Raw genomic sequence first — 17,702 nt, forward strand, 5'->3', positions numbered from 1 at the left:
TCTGGAGTGACTGCATAATACTTCTGCACCGCTCTTTTAATGGCCTCATAGTCCCGCTGATCACTAGGGTCCATGGCTCTGAGAGCTTCCGCAGCCCCATCTCGTAGGTGCCCCACCAGATACCGGACCCAATCCTTCTCTGGGACTTCCATCAGGTGGCACTGGTGTTCGAAGTCCTGAAAATATCCATCAACATCCCCAGCCGCTTCATCAAAGGTCTTGAAGTGTTTATGGGAGACATATGGTGGTTCTCTCACTGTTGGGCTGGGGGTCGACGTTTGATTATAATTCCGCGCAGTTATCTCAGCCATTCGCATTTCATGCGCCATTCTTTCCTTTTCATGCGCCATTCTCTGTTCCTCCTTCTCCGTTTCCTGAGCCCTCTGTAACGCTCTACTCCTTTGCTCTGCAGTTGCTCCTAGCCCCAGCACTGCCAATTCCTCCTCATACAAAACAACCCATCTGCTCTTTTGGGTCTGTACCTGCCACTCCCGTATCTCTACTGTCTCCTGGGGGCAGCCCTCCTCATGGTCGCTTTGCAGGGTCATCTCCTCCAGTGCCTCGATCAGTTGCTCTTTCGTTCTTCCCTGGTAACTCAGGTTTAGTTCCCGGGCCCTTACTTGTAGACTTGCCATAGTCCAGTTCCTGTATTCTGAGGTTGTGGCTCCATTAATCGCTGAGCTGCTGTAGTCCATCTCGCTGTCCGCTGTTGATCCCACCGCTGCCAACCAGTTGTCACGGAGCAAAGGTATACGTCTTCCTCCGGATGGTCTTTTGAATCAACACGGACGCAAGAGGTCGGGAGACAACAGCAATTTATTGTAATCCACAAAGTTAGTAGCCGGCAGCGGTCACATCAACCGTAATAACAATAAGTCCACAGAAGTCACAATCCAATGATAACTTTGGTTCCTTGGTCCTGTAACTATATCCTGGCTCTCTGCAGAGCTGTGCACAGGCCGGCTAACACATACTAACTCCAGCTACAACTATATACTAAAACTGTTACACCTATATCTGTGGGTGGGAAGGGCTGAGTCACAGATCCTTCCCCCCTCACCTATACCAAGGAGAGCAGACTCCCTGTCTACTATGGACAATGCACCATCCAACATCTTCTTGGAGACACTGATCAGATTATCTCCACCCATTGTCCTCACTGGTCCTCACTAGTTAGAGGTATTTGCATACAATGTGCTAACACACTAGACCCTAATCAGCCAACTACACACTGATGTTTACAACAGGTTAGAGAATACATTCCACATGAAATATATATTACACATTGCCTATTGCCGGACTCTAACCATCCCGTGACAGTTTATCTAACCCAACTGCCAAAATATATCATTTTTCATTAAAAAAAGCCCCTAATTATCTATTATTTACCAATTACTATTTAGTAGCCCCTTTACAAGTGCTACATTCACTTTGTCCTTCAACATGCGTTGGCGTCTATCTTTAGAGACCTCCATCTATCCATCTCCTCTGAAGCCCAGGAGTCATCTCCTAAGATATATACATGCGGCACCATATATAGCTTAAGGCAATCTGTTGTCCTTCTCTTATTTTCCATTCTGATTCTAGCAGAAACCTTTAGATCTGATTGACATATTATATTAAGAGAACTCTCTCTAGTTTATAATGGTGTCTCTTATTTCCTCGGCTGTTTGGTTCTTTGCAGTCAGGACACATTGACCTTGTTTGTTCCAGGTTGACTGTACTTTTACTTTATCAAATATGTATCATCCACAACCGAGACATTTATATCATAAAATATGCTTCATCCTATTCTTTGTCTCTTTCCTTACAGTGTTATACAAGATAAGTTCTGCGGAATCATTAATATCTGCGTGGAAAGTCTTCATGATGTAATGACAGAAGATCCGGAGACGAATTCTTACAAGGAGTAAGTGTTATATTGAATAGCAGCTTGTAGAGAAATAGTGAGATGCTGCAGGGCAGATAACACTGCCGTTGTGTTTCCGTTGTTCTGATCTGTTAGACACTTTGTGGGTAGCCGTCACAATTCACTTCATTGTTAAAAATGGATGTTCCCTTCCATCTGGTTTCCATCTTTTGATCAAAATAACTCTGCAGCCTGCGTTATTTCGCACGTTACATGCATTATATCTCAAACTTTTATGGCATATCCACAGAATATACCGTAAATATGGGTCTCGCCTATGGGACCTTTCTCAAAAATAGGGGTCACGAATCTCGTCATGTGGACACTGTGAGTAGAGATTTGGTCACATTTGAGACCCTCTTCATCCACTTCCATGGGAGTTCTGAACTCAGCCAAGCATGCTTAGGGGCCCCTGCATGGACATTACCGCTCCATTTTACCAAAGCCGTGGAGACCTCCCAAACTTCTTATACCTAAACAAAACATGCAACAACTTCTTCTGGTTTATGTGGGGGTTGGCCACTGCTTGGACTTTAACCATTTTTGTAACGCACAACGAAATCCAGCAAAAAACCTTCGATTCCCATCATCACAGTTTAGGGCTTCACTCGACTGCCAAGGCACTGAGGCAGCAGGCACGTGAGGCCATTTTGTAACCCACCATGGAATTCCCCGCCATGCTGTGTCATCTGAAAGAGAAAGAAGAGACCAGTGGCCAGCAAGTCAGGTAACAAACTAGAGCTACCATCCAGAGACCATGCCATGGAGTAGGGTGGGATGTTCCTCATACTGTTCAAACACAGAAGGTATCCCCCGTCCCATTGTCCCAAAGTTCTGTCCATTTTAAGCTCCACCAATCCTTGAAATGGGCCATCTATATTAAATTACAAAGGTCCTACAACCAGGACACCTGCAGATCCAGACTGTCCTATGTTGAAATCTATGAGGCAGCACTGTAGTAGCCTAATATAAGCATTACCAGTACCCCTGAAAATTCAATATTTATGGCTCATTCTTAGATAGTGGATGATCCCTTTAAATTCCACTGCAGGTTTTTCCATGTGCATGTTGCCTTATATATTATGCATCTATAGGCCCCCTCTTCGCGTATCCTTGGAACTCATTTACTTTAGCAGCAGCTGCTTGGCACTAGTTGCTACAGTTCACTGTGACATTGCTACTGTTTACTATCCATGGGTATCATTTTTATTCTCACTTGGATTAAAATTTAAGTTTTAATGTATATTTTTTTTCCTGTCTCCTCAGTTGGTAGACTTTCTATCATGATTCAGTCATTGTGCCGTTTTCTGTCCACCAATATCCCCAAGGCCATTTTTTTGGCTTTCCTTCCAGCTTACATTTATCAGTATTACTTTTAATTGAGCACATGTCGCAGGTAGTAATTCTGCTAGAATATAGACGGTTCTCTATAGGGTTAACTAGAGCAAAGCAGACCAAAGATAATTTGAGGATTGTTTTGGATGAAAAATATAGAAGAACATCACAAAGAGGAATAGACGTAGAAAGAGTGACCAGGTATCTGATATATTTTCTAGGACTCAGTCATCCATGTAGGTTTAGTACGGGGCTCGGTGAACCATATAATCAGAGGCTCATATGTGCTCTATTGTATCTGACAATGTTACCTAGCTAACCTAACAAGTAATGAACATGCCTCACAAGATAAGCCTGGCTTTCCTGTTTTGGGAAATATACTTGACTTTGTGCTTTTGTGTTGGTATGACTTCACTTAAAGGGCCACCATATATTGATAACACTGTAATCCAAGATTTGTGGACATATATTAAGAGGATCTGTCGCCTCTCCTGACATGGCTGTTTTAGTAAAAATTGCATTAGCCATGATTTAAGTGTTATACACCATGCCGCCTATTAATAGCACATCCTGCGCACACTGTGAATACCATCTTGAGATATATTAGGCTCTGTGCACAGCTGTATTTTTCACAGCTCCTCGTAGGGGCCACAACACTCAGCGCAGATGCTATTCCTGACGGTTTTGCTGTCCGGGCTCATTCATTCAGGTGTATGGATTTCTGGAAAACATGGACAGCACACAGTTGTCATACATATGTAGCCTTAGGGTCTTTCTCCCCTCTTATGTAGGCCTACCCAGAGGTATAACTTGCAGATCCTAGGCTCCAAAGCAGTATGTGTAAGGCTAGGTTCACACCTGCGCCCGATCTCTGCCTGAGGATCCCGTCCCCCAGTCCTACGAGTAGCACTTTTCTCTCTGCACTTCTGCTCTTTTTAGGCAGAAACCGGGATAAAACCTGGCAGACCCCGTTGTAGTCTATGGGATCTGCAGGTTTTCAAAGGTAACCGGTTTTTTAAGTGAATTAGGTTTCCGTTCGGCATATCCCCAAGCGGACAACCCAAACACAAATGTGACCCTAGCGTAAGGGGGCCTTTACACTACCATTGTCCATTATGATAGGGTCTGTTTCTGTTGTTAACATTCTCTTACGCCATACTCATATCTGCATTCAGGTTTCCGTTTGCGGAGTCCTCTTGGGGACCTCCCGAACGGAAACCTATCCTCATAAAAAAGTGGTTACCTAAGCAATCATGCGACCCCATAGAATATAATGGGGTCCATGTGGTTTCCGCTCGCTTTCCGCTCAAAATATGTGGAGAGAAAAGCGCTGCTTGCAGGATTTTCTCTCCGCATATTTCATGAGGATAGGTGAACAGAATGGCCTAAACGCAGATGTGAACCAGGCCTGACAGATGCTAAGAATGGACACTATCAACAGGAGGGTGAATACCCCCTAACAGGGTCCCCACTTATCATATGCAATCTATAGATTGTACAGAGACCTTTGGGCCCCCTGAAGCTATAGGGCCCGGTAGTGATTGCTACCTCTGCAGCCCTTGTGTATATCACAGGTAGAGAGCCTTGACATAGATCATTTTGATTGTGAGCAGGATTATGGAGAGACATTGCAGAAAAGCACAGCAGAGGCGACAGACTGTCACCTGTCCTGCAGCATGCGAGTCACAGTCACTAACTAAAGTCTAGGGCACAATCTTTGGGTAATTTATTATTCAGAAACCATGAAGAAGTGGGATCAGACGATATGATTACAGGTGACAATTCACATGGGAAAATCTGTTCCCGATTCCTTTCAGCCATTCACAATGAATGAAATATTAAGAGGCCTTGTCTTCTACGCAGAGGACTATACCGTGGGGTTTTCATTACAGCATAGGCAGTATTTTTATTCTGCACATGTATTCCTAGCCATATAGTCTATTCACATTATGGATTTATTGGCAAACATTTGCTTGGAAATTCATTGTTTTCATACTAGAGACTTTGCTATTCCCAGTATATGTTACACTCTGACAGTGGAATTTGTAATGCACAGAATGTATCTATATAGTATACAATACATTCCGGTCCCCCAGGATCCGATGTCAGAGACCTAGCAAATCCCAATTCTTTTAATTAGCGCAAGAAAGCCATTGACAGTAACTGCGCAGTCTCTGGCTGCTGCCGGCCATTGGTCATTTTGGCCAATGTAGCCCAAGTAGCTGTTGAAGTCTGGCTTGAAGTATTGAAGTATTTCGAGGGCTACCTACTGTACAAGCTTTCATTGTAAGCACCAATAAGCAGTATATGACCTGCGGTATCTCCATGTAACACTTTTCCTATGTAATCTGCAGAGTACTATGTAGTCTGCCTAAAAGACTTACTGTAGCTATACACATTAGACACGTATCTGCCAAACCCACCAATTTTGATTGAATTGGCCAACCATCTAGTGTGTGTGATGTCTCCTGACTAGGATCAAAGCGTATGCTATCGCCTGCCCCATTCATTTGTTCTTGTGAAGATAAGACTATTCTGTAGGAGTCTGTCAGTGTCTTTCTCCACTCTCCATGTTCTATACACATGCACTCCTCAGACAAGCCCTGCATGCATGTGTATGGAGGAGACGGGTGATGTAACTATTTATTTATGATGACTGAAGTACCACCCTCTCAATAGCTGTCTATTCACTGTGCTTTTCCTTATCTTGCTTTCTTCTTCTTCAGTAAGTTACATGATCAAAGTTGACCTCTTTTTTTCTAGCATGGGCTGCTGTGCAAACAGGAAGTCTAGTCTCTATTTACTGCCTGCAGATACTATTGAGTGTTATCATGTGACCTCAGATTTACACCTCTGCCCTACCTTTCGGCCCCATTACCTTTCCCAGAGCTATGCCCAGTTGGCCCATCTTTGCAAGGACCTATCGCAACGTCATCCTTACAGTGTAAAGTTCTTGCAGGTTATGCGAGCTCTGCGCTGTGTTGCAGAAACAAGAAATAGACATAGGTACAGGTACCAGACATGGGTGTCAGCATCAGCACTAGCAGGCTTTGAGTCTACGTTGATGACTACCAAACATAGCTAAAAACAAAGTTTTAGAAGTGTATGGCCACCTTAAAGGGGTTGATTGTTTATGGACAGGGGATAAGTGTTTGCTCTCCTAGATCAGGCCCCAAATGATCAGGAGGTGGGGGGATGGTAAGTGCCCATCAACTTGTGAATGGTGCACCGGCGTGATTGCGTGACCGCCACTCCACTCACTTCTTTGGGTCTGGTGGCCATAATGGTTCCAACTTCTTTAAGGCTTGTACTATATACAGACTTTTATCAGAAAATAGCTTGAATAGCACTTGTGATGTGTCTCAAGTGTAACAGCTTCAAACACAACTTGTGTGATACTTGCATGCAGTTATTTCCTACACCATGTCTTTTATATAGATGATCACATGATATGAGTATATATATATCTATGTATGTATATATATATCTATATGTATATATAGATATATATATATATAGATATGCATTTTAATGACAGCATGAATAAATCTTGAAGTCCACGAGGATTTGGTGCAGAAATTGTATAGTTATTTACCGTGTAAAGAATAACCTTTAGTTGCTGAGACCAGAATCCCTCTTTGTAACACATACAGAATGCCAGGCTGACGCCAATGTGTGCAGGAATGTGAAATAAACATTGTGTTGACTATTTTTTGTGGTCGGTGATGTGTGAGATGATAGAATAGATTCCTATATAAGAATGTAGTTCATGTATAAAACATGTGCACTAGGCTGTAAAGCTGAACTCTTGATCTTTTGAGGTTTAACTGAGAATGAGTTGACTACACTAATAGAGACTGATGGTGGGGATAGTACTAGATCTAGTTCACTTTGTAGTAAGTACAACATCAACCGGACATTCAAAGGAATTGATAATGCTCTGTATTTTGAGAAAATATGATCAGGGACAGATACCACTGAGTCAACACAGGGCTCTATGCTGCTGCTAATTCGAGCTATTAGACTTGTAATTGGGACAGGATTCGTGGCAATACTATGGTCCATATCATATGGCTGCATTACAACCATCTGAATGAAACCTTAAGTTTCAGTCCCCACATTGCGGAAAAGATTCTTTTATTGTTGCAGATTTTAATGCAGTTTTTTGAGCCAAAGTCAGGAATGGGTTGAGGAGAAGGGACAAGTATAAGAACTTCCTTTATATTTCCCATTAGTGGATTTGACTCGAAAAAACCCAGCAAAAATCAGGAAGAAAAAAAATGCTACTTTTCTGCAATGTGGGGCCTTAGTCTAAGATCGGGGCCCTACGTAGCGTAAACAGCACGATTTTCGTTGCGTTTTACAGTACCTGCAAAGTGGATGGAATTCTGGCCAATCCCTCCACACATGGCAGAAAAATACCCGGACATGCTGCGATTTCCAAAACCATTGTGTTTCTATAAATCGTTGCATGTCAATTTTACCTATAGAAACGCCTGCATTTACCATATAGGTATAATAGAAGCAGAAAATCCACAGAGGAAAACTCTGCAGACTTCCTATGGAGAAAAATATAATGAATTTCTGCAACGGTCTTTTCTGCAGCGTTTCTAGCCTCAAGGAGTTTTCCGACCCCAAATGGATTTTTGTACGCACTCAATGACTATAATGGGGTCCTCCAGTGGAGGAAAAAGTTTGCCAGGTTTCGGACGGGCATTGTGGCGGAGTCTCCAATGGAGATTTCACCACAGATGTGTACTAAGCCATACCATGACGTTTATTTATTGTCACTTTTTTGTTCAGTTCCTAGAAATTGTAATTTGTCCAAATGTATTTAGTTTTGTGGTCATGACTATCCCATGCATCCTCCCTTAGTCTAGGCTAGAGTATATATCATAGGATTTGGTTATCCACATTATTAACCTATGGCTCTGAGAAAAAGATGAGCATTATCTGAATTTCATAAAGCCCACATTGTGCTCATAACCGCGGCGCGTCTTAATACACAATGAACTTATTTCGCCACAGCGAGAAGATGGAGGTGCTCCTGACTTTCCGAATAAAAAGAATAGTTTATTGCCGCGTTTTCTGCACAATAGGCCATTGTTCTTGTTACGGGTGCAGAAAATGACTCCTTAGTATGAAAAATGTCCAGAAACGTCACCATCCATAACTATAAAACACAACAGCCGGCAGTTTGATGCCAGGCTACACGGCCACGTCAGGGATATTGCTGTGGTTTTAGCAGTGCAGTCCCTCACACACTGAATGGACAGGAATATCAATCTGTGTTTTCAAGGGTATAAAAATAGCCATCACTTCATCACGGAGAATTTCCTGTGAGGAGCTGTAATGGCTTTAAGGAATGCTTCATTCATAATGCTTCGGAGCTTCCAGCGGCAGAAGTGAGGGACTGGGCGACCACGGGATCATCTGTGTAATAAAAACCAGCCTGAAAACGCACAATTACGGTATCATAAATATGCCTTTTACGTCAGCGCCCTGTTCAATCATTAATGTCACAACATGCCTTACATCGCACAGTTTCAGAATGATTATTTCCAGGGCTGCTGTTGTTCCGCTTCATACCTCCCTTAATGTTCAGTCCGCACAAAAGAATAGAATATTTTATTATGACTAGTGTTATTATTTCTAGTATTTTTATCTCCATCAGCTTTACAAGACTATAAGTGTGCGCCACATGGAGCGCAAGCACAACGCTATGTTAGAACTTATGCAATGTGTATGAAAGGGTTGCCATCACAAAAATAAAGGGTTAACTGGAAGGCCACATAGAGGATCCAGCATTGCTTACCGATTATAATCATGAGTCACAAAAAAAATCATCTTAGAAATTCTTTCCATTTTTATCTCCTGCTTCTTTCTACAATTCCGCGCAGTGTAATAGTCAGAGCCTTAGCATTATACATCCTATTGCCAGAAGTGGCAGAACTAATGTGACATGTTCATGGGCAGAGCAGCGAGAGAGGGAATAAAGAGGGACGAATATAATTGAATAACATTGCAGAATTATATACCATTTAGAGACCGTGGAGAGCCTCAATGGATAGTATAGGAAAAAGGGAAGAGTTAAGGTACAACGTGCAGGTAAGGAAAGAGAAATGGGCTATAGGGCACAGGGAAGACAAGAGAGCGAGGATATAGAGCATAAAAAGAAAGAGACTTTAGAATGCAGAGAAGAGAGCTAAGAGTGCAGGAAAGAGAACAGAGCCAAGAGTGCAGGGAAGATAAGAGAGCCAATCTATAGAATACAGAGAAGAGAGCCAAGCTATAGCGTGCAGGAAAGAGAATCAAGCTATAGAGTGCAGGGAAGATAAGAGAGCCAAGCTATAGAATACAGAGAAGAGAGCCAAGCTATAGCGTGCAGGAAAGAGAGCCAAACTATATAGTGCAGGGAAGATAAGAGAGCCAGTCTATAGAATACAGAGAAGAGAGCCAATCTATAGAATACAGAGAAGAGAGCCAAGCTATAGAATACAGAGAAGAGAGCTAAGCTATAGAGTGCGGGAAAGAGAGCCAAGCTATAGAGTGCAGGAAAGATAAGAGAGCCAAGCTATAGAGTGCAGGAAAGATAAGAGAGCCAATCTATAGAATACAGAGAAGAGAGACAAGCTATAGAGTGCAGGAAAGAGAGCCAACCTATAGAGTGCAGGAAAGAGAGCCAAGCTATAGAGTGCAGAGAAGATAAGAGAGCCAATCTATAGAATACAGAGAAGAGAGCCAAGCTATAGACTGCAGGAAAAAGAGGCAAACTATAGAATACAGAGAAGAGAGCCAAGCTATAGAGTGCAGGGAAGAGAAGAGAGCCAACCTATAGAATACATAGAAGAGAGCCAAGCTATAGAGTGCAGGGAAGAGAAGAGAGCCAAGCTATAGAGTGCAGGAAAGAGAGCCAAGCTATAGAGTGCAGGAAAGAGAGCCAACCTATAGAATACAGAGAAGAGAGCCAAGCTATAGACTGCAGGAAAAAGAGGCAAACTATAGAATACAGAGAAGAGAGCCAAGCTATAGAGTGCAGGAAAGAGAGCCAAGCTATAGACTGCAGGAAAAAGAGGCAAACTATAGAATACAGAGAAGAGAGCCAAGCTATAGAGTAAAGGGAAGAGAAGAGAGCCAAACTGTAGTGCACAAGAAATAGAAGACAGTGCAAGTGAGCCAGACTATAGTTTACAGGGAAAAGACATGGGCCAAGCTATAGAATACAGGAAAAAGAAGAGACCACTTATAGAGCACAAAGAATAGAGGAGAGCCAGGCTATAAAGTGCAAGGCAGAAAACAAAGACCAGATAACAAGAAATACATAAAAAGGGCAAGAGAGCCAGGCTATACAGGAACAGAAGTGAGCAAAGCTGTAGTGTGCAGGAAAGAGAGACACGTTATAGAGCACAAAGAAGATAAGAGCACCAAGGTATAAAGTGCAGGGAAAAGAAGACACAAGCTGCAGCGAACAGGATAGGGAGTCATAGTATAGTGTACATGAAAGTGAACTACACCATTATGCACATCGTGATCTAGTAAAAGCATGAACTAATGTAGCAGAGTGGAACTGACGCTGATAACTTTCTGTACAGTGATATCTTATCACATAACAACATAAGCCATTGAAAGAGTTGAGTTAATGTATTAAAGGGATTTTTAATTGATGACCCATGGAAAGCCTACAACCAGGACCCCCTTGGATCAGCTCAGGGTCCGGGGCCTAGTAGCGACTGCTATCTCTGCCCCCATAGCTAGGTCACGAGTTCATTGGTTACATAACCTAATTGCAGCTCAGTCTCACTCAAGTGAATGGGCTGAGCTACTATACTAAGGATTGCAGCAGTACAAAATGTTCGGGCTGTGCTTGGTAAGGTCATCAACTTTTAGCCTGGAAAACCCCTTTAAGATCACTGTGGTACAGAAAATTGAGAGTCCATTAAACTTTACTGCACTGCAAAGTATTGTTTAGCTGTTATAGTGGGACCGTTGGCCTTAGCTCAATGTGAACAGGACCATAGAAAAGCAAGGCTGAATTCTGCACATTGGTTGGAGAGATACAGTTTGGAGACTTAGTGCACGTGAGAGGTGTAATAACTGAAGAGAGTCAGCAGGAGGCAGAGAACATGTAAGAAAAAACTAATATGTTATGGAGAACATGTGAAACCTGAGGAATACAATACAGGTCAGAGCAGAAAGCCAAGTCTCATGTAACACAGAAGCGAAGTAGATTAGAAAAACGTAATAGAAATGAATCAGGTTAAGTGTGCCGAAGAGAAGAGCATTGGGAGTCAGAATGGGGGCAATAGAGCTCGGAGCACAGTGCAGTATAATACAGGTGAAAGTGAATACAGAGACTGTACGGGTAGAAGGCTGGAGGCCGCATGTACTCACTTATAGAGTCCTTTACCAGTCCATGCATTTATAGTTTAAAGGGGTTTATGAGATTGAAAAACACTTCTGCTTTAATACAACGTGGGGCGCTAAAGGTGCAGCTTCATATTTCATTGAAGGAGAGCTCAAATGCAAACCTTTTCCCAGAGGAGCATTGTATGGCGTAACTATATTGGGACACAAAGGAAAACAGTGCCACTCTTGTGCATAGATTGTGTGTGGTACTGCAATTCATTCACTCATTCATTTATATTGCAAAATATGCTTCTATGCTACCTGATAATGGGATGTGAAAAGCCAATTTAAGGTCTTATTGCATAACACATACCTGAAATCAGAGGGGATATAACAGGCCAAATTAGAAATTGGGTGCAATGGTTTATATGTAATAAACTAGTCGCTTAATAATGTACTATGTGTAGCAGAGATGCCTCTAGATGCAGTCACATAACTATGTTCCTGGTGTTTTTCTCCTGCTTTTCTGACTTGCGTTATTTTGAACAGATGGCTATACACTGTCTACCAATAAGTATTTGGACCCCTGTGGTAGAAGAGGTCTTCAGCGTTGGTTGGGGGGAGGGCCCCTTGTCAAAAGTTCACCACGGGGCCCCGCCATTCCTAGTTACGCCACAATTCCAGTTAACCCTCACAATAGCCTTAAGAAAGGCTATTCGTCTCCTACCTTTAGATGTCTTCTCCGCGCCACCGTTCCGTAGAAATCCCAGTTTTCTCCGGTATGCAAATTAGTTCTCTTGCAGAACTGGGGGCGTCCCCAATGCTGCCAGAGAACTCTCCAGTACACCGTAAGTAAGCAGCCATTTTCTTGTGGCCTGTGGGCATGCACAGTTGGCTCTGCCCGAGACCTACAAGTTTCACAGCTTGCGCCGGAAGAAGACGTATGAAGAGGACGTTCCTGAATAAGGTGGAGGCGGCGCTGGAGAGTTCTCTGGCAGCATTGGGGACACCTCCAGTGCTGTTTGAGCACTGGGGCCCACCCCCAGTGCTGCAAGAGAACTTATTTGCATAACGGCGAAAGCTGGGATTTCTATGGAACGGCAGTGCGGAGAAGACTTCTAAAGAAAGGAGACGAATAGCCTTTCATAAGGCTATTCCGACGTGTTAGGGACAAATAATTCCATCTGAATGATAGGATCCCTTTACAATTGGTAAACCTCTGCACAGAAATCCCTGGCAGCATAAAAACAACTGATCTGCGGGAAGATGGGCAAGTCAATAAAACTGAGAAATACTTTTGCATTTTGTTGGCCGTTTCAGGTCATTACACAAATGTATACAGTTACCTCTTTAGGGTTAAATGCCTGAAGCTGCTAAGTAATGCATAATAAATGCCTTAATATTGCCAAAGTTTCTTTTATTACATTTTGCTGAGTATTTAAGTTCCTTACCCCCAAGTGCTCATACTAGGGTGGCATTTTCAGAATGTAAATGACAGTATTATATAATTCGCTTGCTTTCCATATCCTCTTCTATAGATATGCCATACATTGCTGCTGAGAGTTGCATATTTTCTCTACAACTTCCATCCCATTTAAATCTCTTACTGAATCACAGTGGAATATTACAGCTTCTCTGCATCTCAATAGAAATGAATCCTTAAGAAACTGAAAATGCAAAAATCCAAATCCACTAAAGGCAAGGAATTAGGATTATAGGATTTCGAGTGATACAAAAGAAATCGTGCACAAATAGAAAAATTGCTAAAATTTCTAAAAAATATTGTATCGTTTTCCTGGCTAGTATTTGTTTCTTCTATGGAGAAAGAATAAAATTTGAATGAAGAGTCATCTTTAAATATCTTATGACATGTCTTTAGGACATGTCAGAGGATGTCTTGGCTCATGGACATCTGTCTTGACTCATAGCCAGCCACCAAGGAATAGGTCACGGCACTCTGCTGAGCTCCTTGCCCCTTTGTCATAACTCGGACAGTTCTATGACTCTTGTCGACATGTCTTGCCATTGAAGTCAATGGGATTGGATGTCACACTCCTTGGCAGCACGGAACAGTAAATGATATAGTAATGGCTAAGTCTTAGCTTAATCTAAAGCAAATATTTTATTTAAAAAAAAATCTATTTTGATATTGAAAAATGCACGTTGAAAATGCCTCCTATAAACCATGAGTTTTACACTAGGTGTGTGGATGAGGTTTTTTTTTTTTTGTAAAAGGCACAACCTTCCCAATTAAACAATGGCGTGGATTCTGCGACCATAATTGACACATCAGATCTCTTTTTCTCCTATGCAGGTGCCATATTTAATAATATGGCCGTTAATAATAATTAATACATTTTATTCATATAGCCGCAGCACTGTACAATTTGTAGGGTTCAAATACAGACAAAAAGATACATTACAAAGAAATAGTCACTTCACACAATGGCACTGAGGGCTCTGCTCACAAGAGCTTACAATCTATGAGGTAGAGTGGGTGACACAAGAGGTAGCAGGGGCAGCATCGGAGGTAGCAGGGGCGGCATCGGAGGTAGCTTTGCTTAAACAGTGGTCAGACAATTTTGTAATAGAGGTTACTGAAATTACACAAACATAAAACTGTATCAGCGTCACTAGTCGTGTCCTTTAATATGTGGATGGAGCTTGGACATATAAAGTTAGTCTGAAATGGCATCATATCATGTGGGGTCATGTGGGAGCTGGAACAGAGATGGGTTAGTTTTATGGATTCTAATTACGGTACGGACGGGTTTACATTAGGAATTGTGATCGGCCTGACTGAAAAAATGTGTCTTTAGTTTGCGCTTGAAGCTGTAGAAATTGGGAGTTAATCTGATTGTCCAGGATAGAGCATTCCAGAGAAGTGGTGCAGCTCGGGAGAAGTCTTGTATACGAGCGTGGGAGGTTCTGATAATAGAGGAGGTAAGTGTTAGGTCATTGAGTGAACGGAGAACACTGGTTGGGCGGTAGACAGAGATGAGGGAGGAAATGTAGGGAGGTGCGGCATTATGGAGAGCCTTGTGGATGAGAGTGATAACTTTACTCATTGACAACAACAACAAATAACACACACGTATAGAAATTCCGGATTGCTGGTTCTGCATTCTTCCTCTAGCAAAACTATGTAAGAGGCCTCCTGGACCAGCGCTGTTTCCTTCCGCCAGTTAAAGTGAGTGACTTTGTGGTTACATAATAGTGACTCGGAGGGCCATATTTGGCCCGCAGGCCCTGTGTTTGACACATATAACTCACATACGGCATCATTACATTTGCACAAAGAAAGGTCCATTCAATCTCAATAACTCCTTGGCAAGTGTTTTTTTTAATGAATGAATATCTAGATCTATTTTCCAGCTGTTACTTCACCCACCTACTACACAAAAATTTAAAACAGTTTAAAAACTTGCATTTTTGAAGGGATTTTCCACCCCAAAACTGAATTTTCATACTGAAGACCTGTCCACAGGATAGGTCAACAATATGTGATCTCTCGGGGTTCAACACCCACACCCCGTGCAGATCATCTGCCCTAGCAGCCTCTGGATACAGGAACCTGCCAGTGGACGGCGCCCAACGCTGCATCATTCCTATTCAAGTACAATGCATAGCGGTGGATCAGAATAACCGCATTGGCGCTCCTTTTACTTGAATAGGAGCGGCAATGCATGTGCCGCATGTCCACTAGCATCTTGCAGCACCCTTTAGCTGCTAGGACAGATAATCTGTGCGGGGTCCTGGTTTCGGTCCCTGACAGATCACATTCATAACCTATCCTGTGGATAGATTATTAATATGGAAAATCCTTTTGGTTTAGATCCACAGTGCCTTACATCTGAAAAGCGTCACCCTACAACAGTACATAAATGACTTACAAGGAAATTTGAGTTGCGGTAGACTCCCTTCAACTTCATTTATACAGTAGAGGAACCTCTAAGACGAGTTGCAGAGACTTTGTCTTGCTTGAGAACAGTCAGTGAATCCAGTTAAATTCATAGGTTGGCTGCGTTCTCTAGAATACTGGTTTATCCAGCAGAATGGATGGATGCCTCTGTTTTATCTAGGTGATGGCTACAACTTTTAATGAGCTTTCCTGCCGCGTGTTGCTCTCCAAGCTCCTTGATCTTTGCTGTCATTCTAACGTTACCCCTCTTCTTTGTTTTACTGGTAATTGGCGAACAATGTGCGACACAGAATATGCACGTATGCAGATTACCATATGTAATCTAATGATAACGTCTAGAAAGGTGCAGTTCAGGGAGGTAGCAGTGTTATTTGTATGCTTGATGTAAGTCTTTCTCTATCATATGTCACCCAGCTGTTTTGCTGCAGGCGGTTTTCTGCTTAATGCATACAAATTCAGATGCATTGTGGGTATAAACTTGAAGCTTTCCATGAAAATGAAATGGATTTTTCAAACTTTTGCCTCCGTAGATTGCGCTGAAATTAAGCCAAGGACTACGATACATGGAGAGATGGTTTGTTCACCCGTGATAGCAGAATATCAACTAAAGCTAATTAGGTTTATGGGAACCAAATACAGAGAAGCTGGCGTCTAATAAAGCAGGAGTATTAGCTGGGGGCATAGGAACTAATGCAAAATTCTTTGCACAGGTATGCAATGTCATTCAAAAAGTAGGGTGTAAAGTTATAGTCTCTGTATACAGAACCAAGAGAATGTAACACAATGTATTAACATGAAAAGACGCTCCGAGTTTTATCTGTACACTACAGTTGTTCAATGTGATTTCCATTAGTGACACGACACATGCTGATATATCTTGGATATGGGCTCCACTGTTTCAGTGATGCGTCATCCAGATCCTGCAGTTAGGTGGCCAGTTACACTGGGTGCTTGATGTAGCCCCACAGTAATAAGTCACAGGGTGGTAGGTCTGGAGATCGTGGAGATCAATGCTGATTCAATGTTTTAATGTAAGTTCTTTCAGGTATTGGAGAACATCCAAATGGCAAGGTGAATGTCCACCATCTTCCTGATAGACTATGTTAGCAGACTGTCCTCTATCCATGGCACAAGCCATTCCTTTAACATGTACAAGTAGGAGTGGCTAGTCACAGTATCCTCATCAAACAAAGAAGGCACCGTGGATTTTTCATTGCATAGAACATGTTTACTTGAGTGAGTCCTTCATGTGGTCAACAAGGGCACTTGGTTTTCTGAACCCAAATTTCCATCATTGTGATGATTGCCCTTCCCAATGAAGTCAAATGTAGCCTCATTGCTGAACCCCAGCTTGTCAGCGAATTTGACCTCTTCCAATTGGTGCTTTCAAGCTAATGCAAAGGTTGTAGCGTTTTGGTTTGTCGTCGGGCTTCAGCTGCTGAAGAAGACGGAATCGGCATGGCTTACAACACAGATGTTGTTGTAATATATGCGCATATCATGGTTTGTGCACCTGTAGTTTTATACTAGTCAGGCTGGTTGAATTACTAGGACTATGGTTGTACACAGCTCGAATTATGTTTACTGTCTCATCCAAAGTCTTTATGTGGCCTGGATTTTTCCTATGACATAACACCCAGTGGTTTTAAATTTTTCACCCAACACGAAATGTAGTTTCTATGTGGATTCCGTCATGATGAACATTATTGTCCACCAGAGACTTATTATTACTAGCACGCCTTGCATAGGTTGCCTTTCCGTGATGAACCATTTTAGAACTCCACAATCTGTTAGAGACAGAAAACATCAGATTGGAAGACTTTCCAGATAGTTGGATATTTAGATAGTCCGTATAAAGGATGGGGGATATATACAAATAGAAGTTCTGAGACCCCGCACGTTTTTAGTGAAGCACCCATTAATATTCCGGGCATAGTATTGTCTGTCCTTGTGTGACGCCGGCGGAAAGTGAGTAGATATAAATCTTTGTAAAACAAGAAATTTTAATAAGCCTGCGAGGAGAAGGGAACATATGGAGCATTGCATTGCTACTGTTTTTGGATAAATGCAGGGCACATCCACCAGCTTCAGAGCCTAAGAACATCTGTATCTGTATTACACAGTGCATTTCTGAATTTATATTACAGCTCAGCCAACCATAGCTCCTACAGACCTACATTTTATTTAGAA

General features: G+C 42.3%; 1 protein-coding gene across 1 annotated transcript in view; it reads left to right on the forward strand.

The window, feature by feature from the left end:
• The window catches only part of IPO11 (importin 11), a 335,766-nt gene that overhangs the window by 237,652 nt on the left and 80,412 nt on the right, over window positions 1–17,702 (forward strand). Inside the window, exon 28 of the mRNA XM_075269811.1 lies at window positions 1,814–1,909. Within this exon, the coding sequence (XP_075125912.1) occupies window positions 1,814–1,909 (96 nt within the window). The remainder of the gene's footprint in view (window positions 1–1,813; window positions 1,910–17,702) is intronic.

The sequence above is a fragment of the Leptodactylus fuscus genome, chromosome 1 (genome assembly GCF_031893055.1).
Source record: "Leptodactylus fuscus isolate aLepFus1 chromosome 1, aLepFus1.hap2, whole genome shotgun sequence".
Classification (NCBI taxonomy): Eukaryota; Metazoa; Chordata; class Amphibia; order Anura; family Leptodactylidae; genus Leptodactylus; species Leptodactylus fuscus.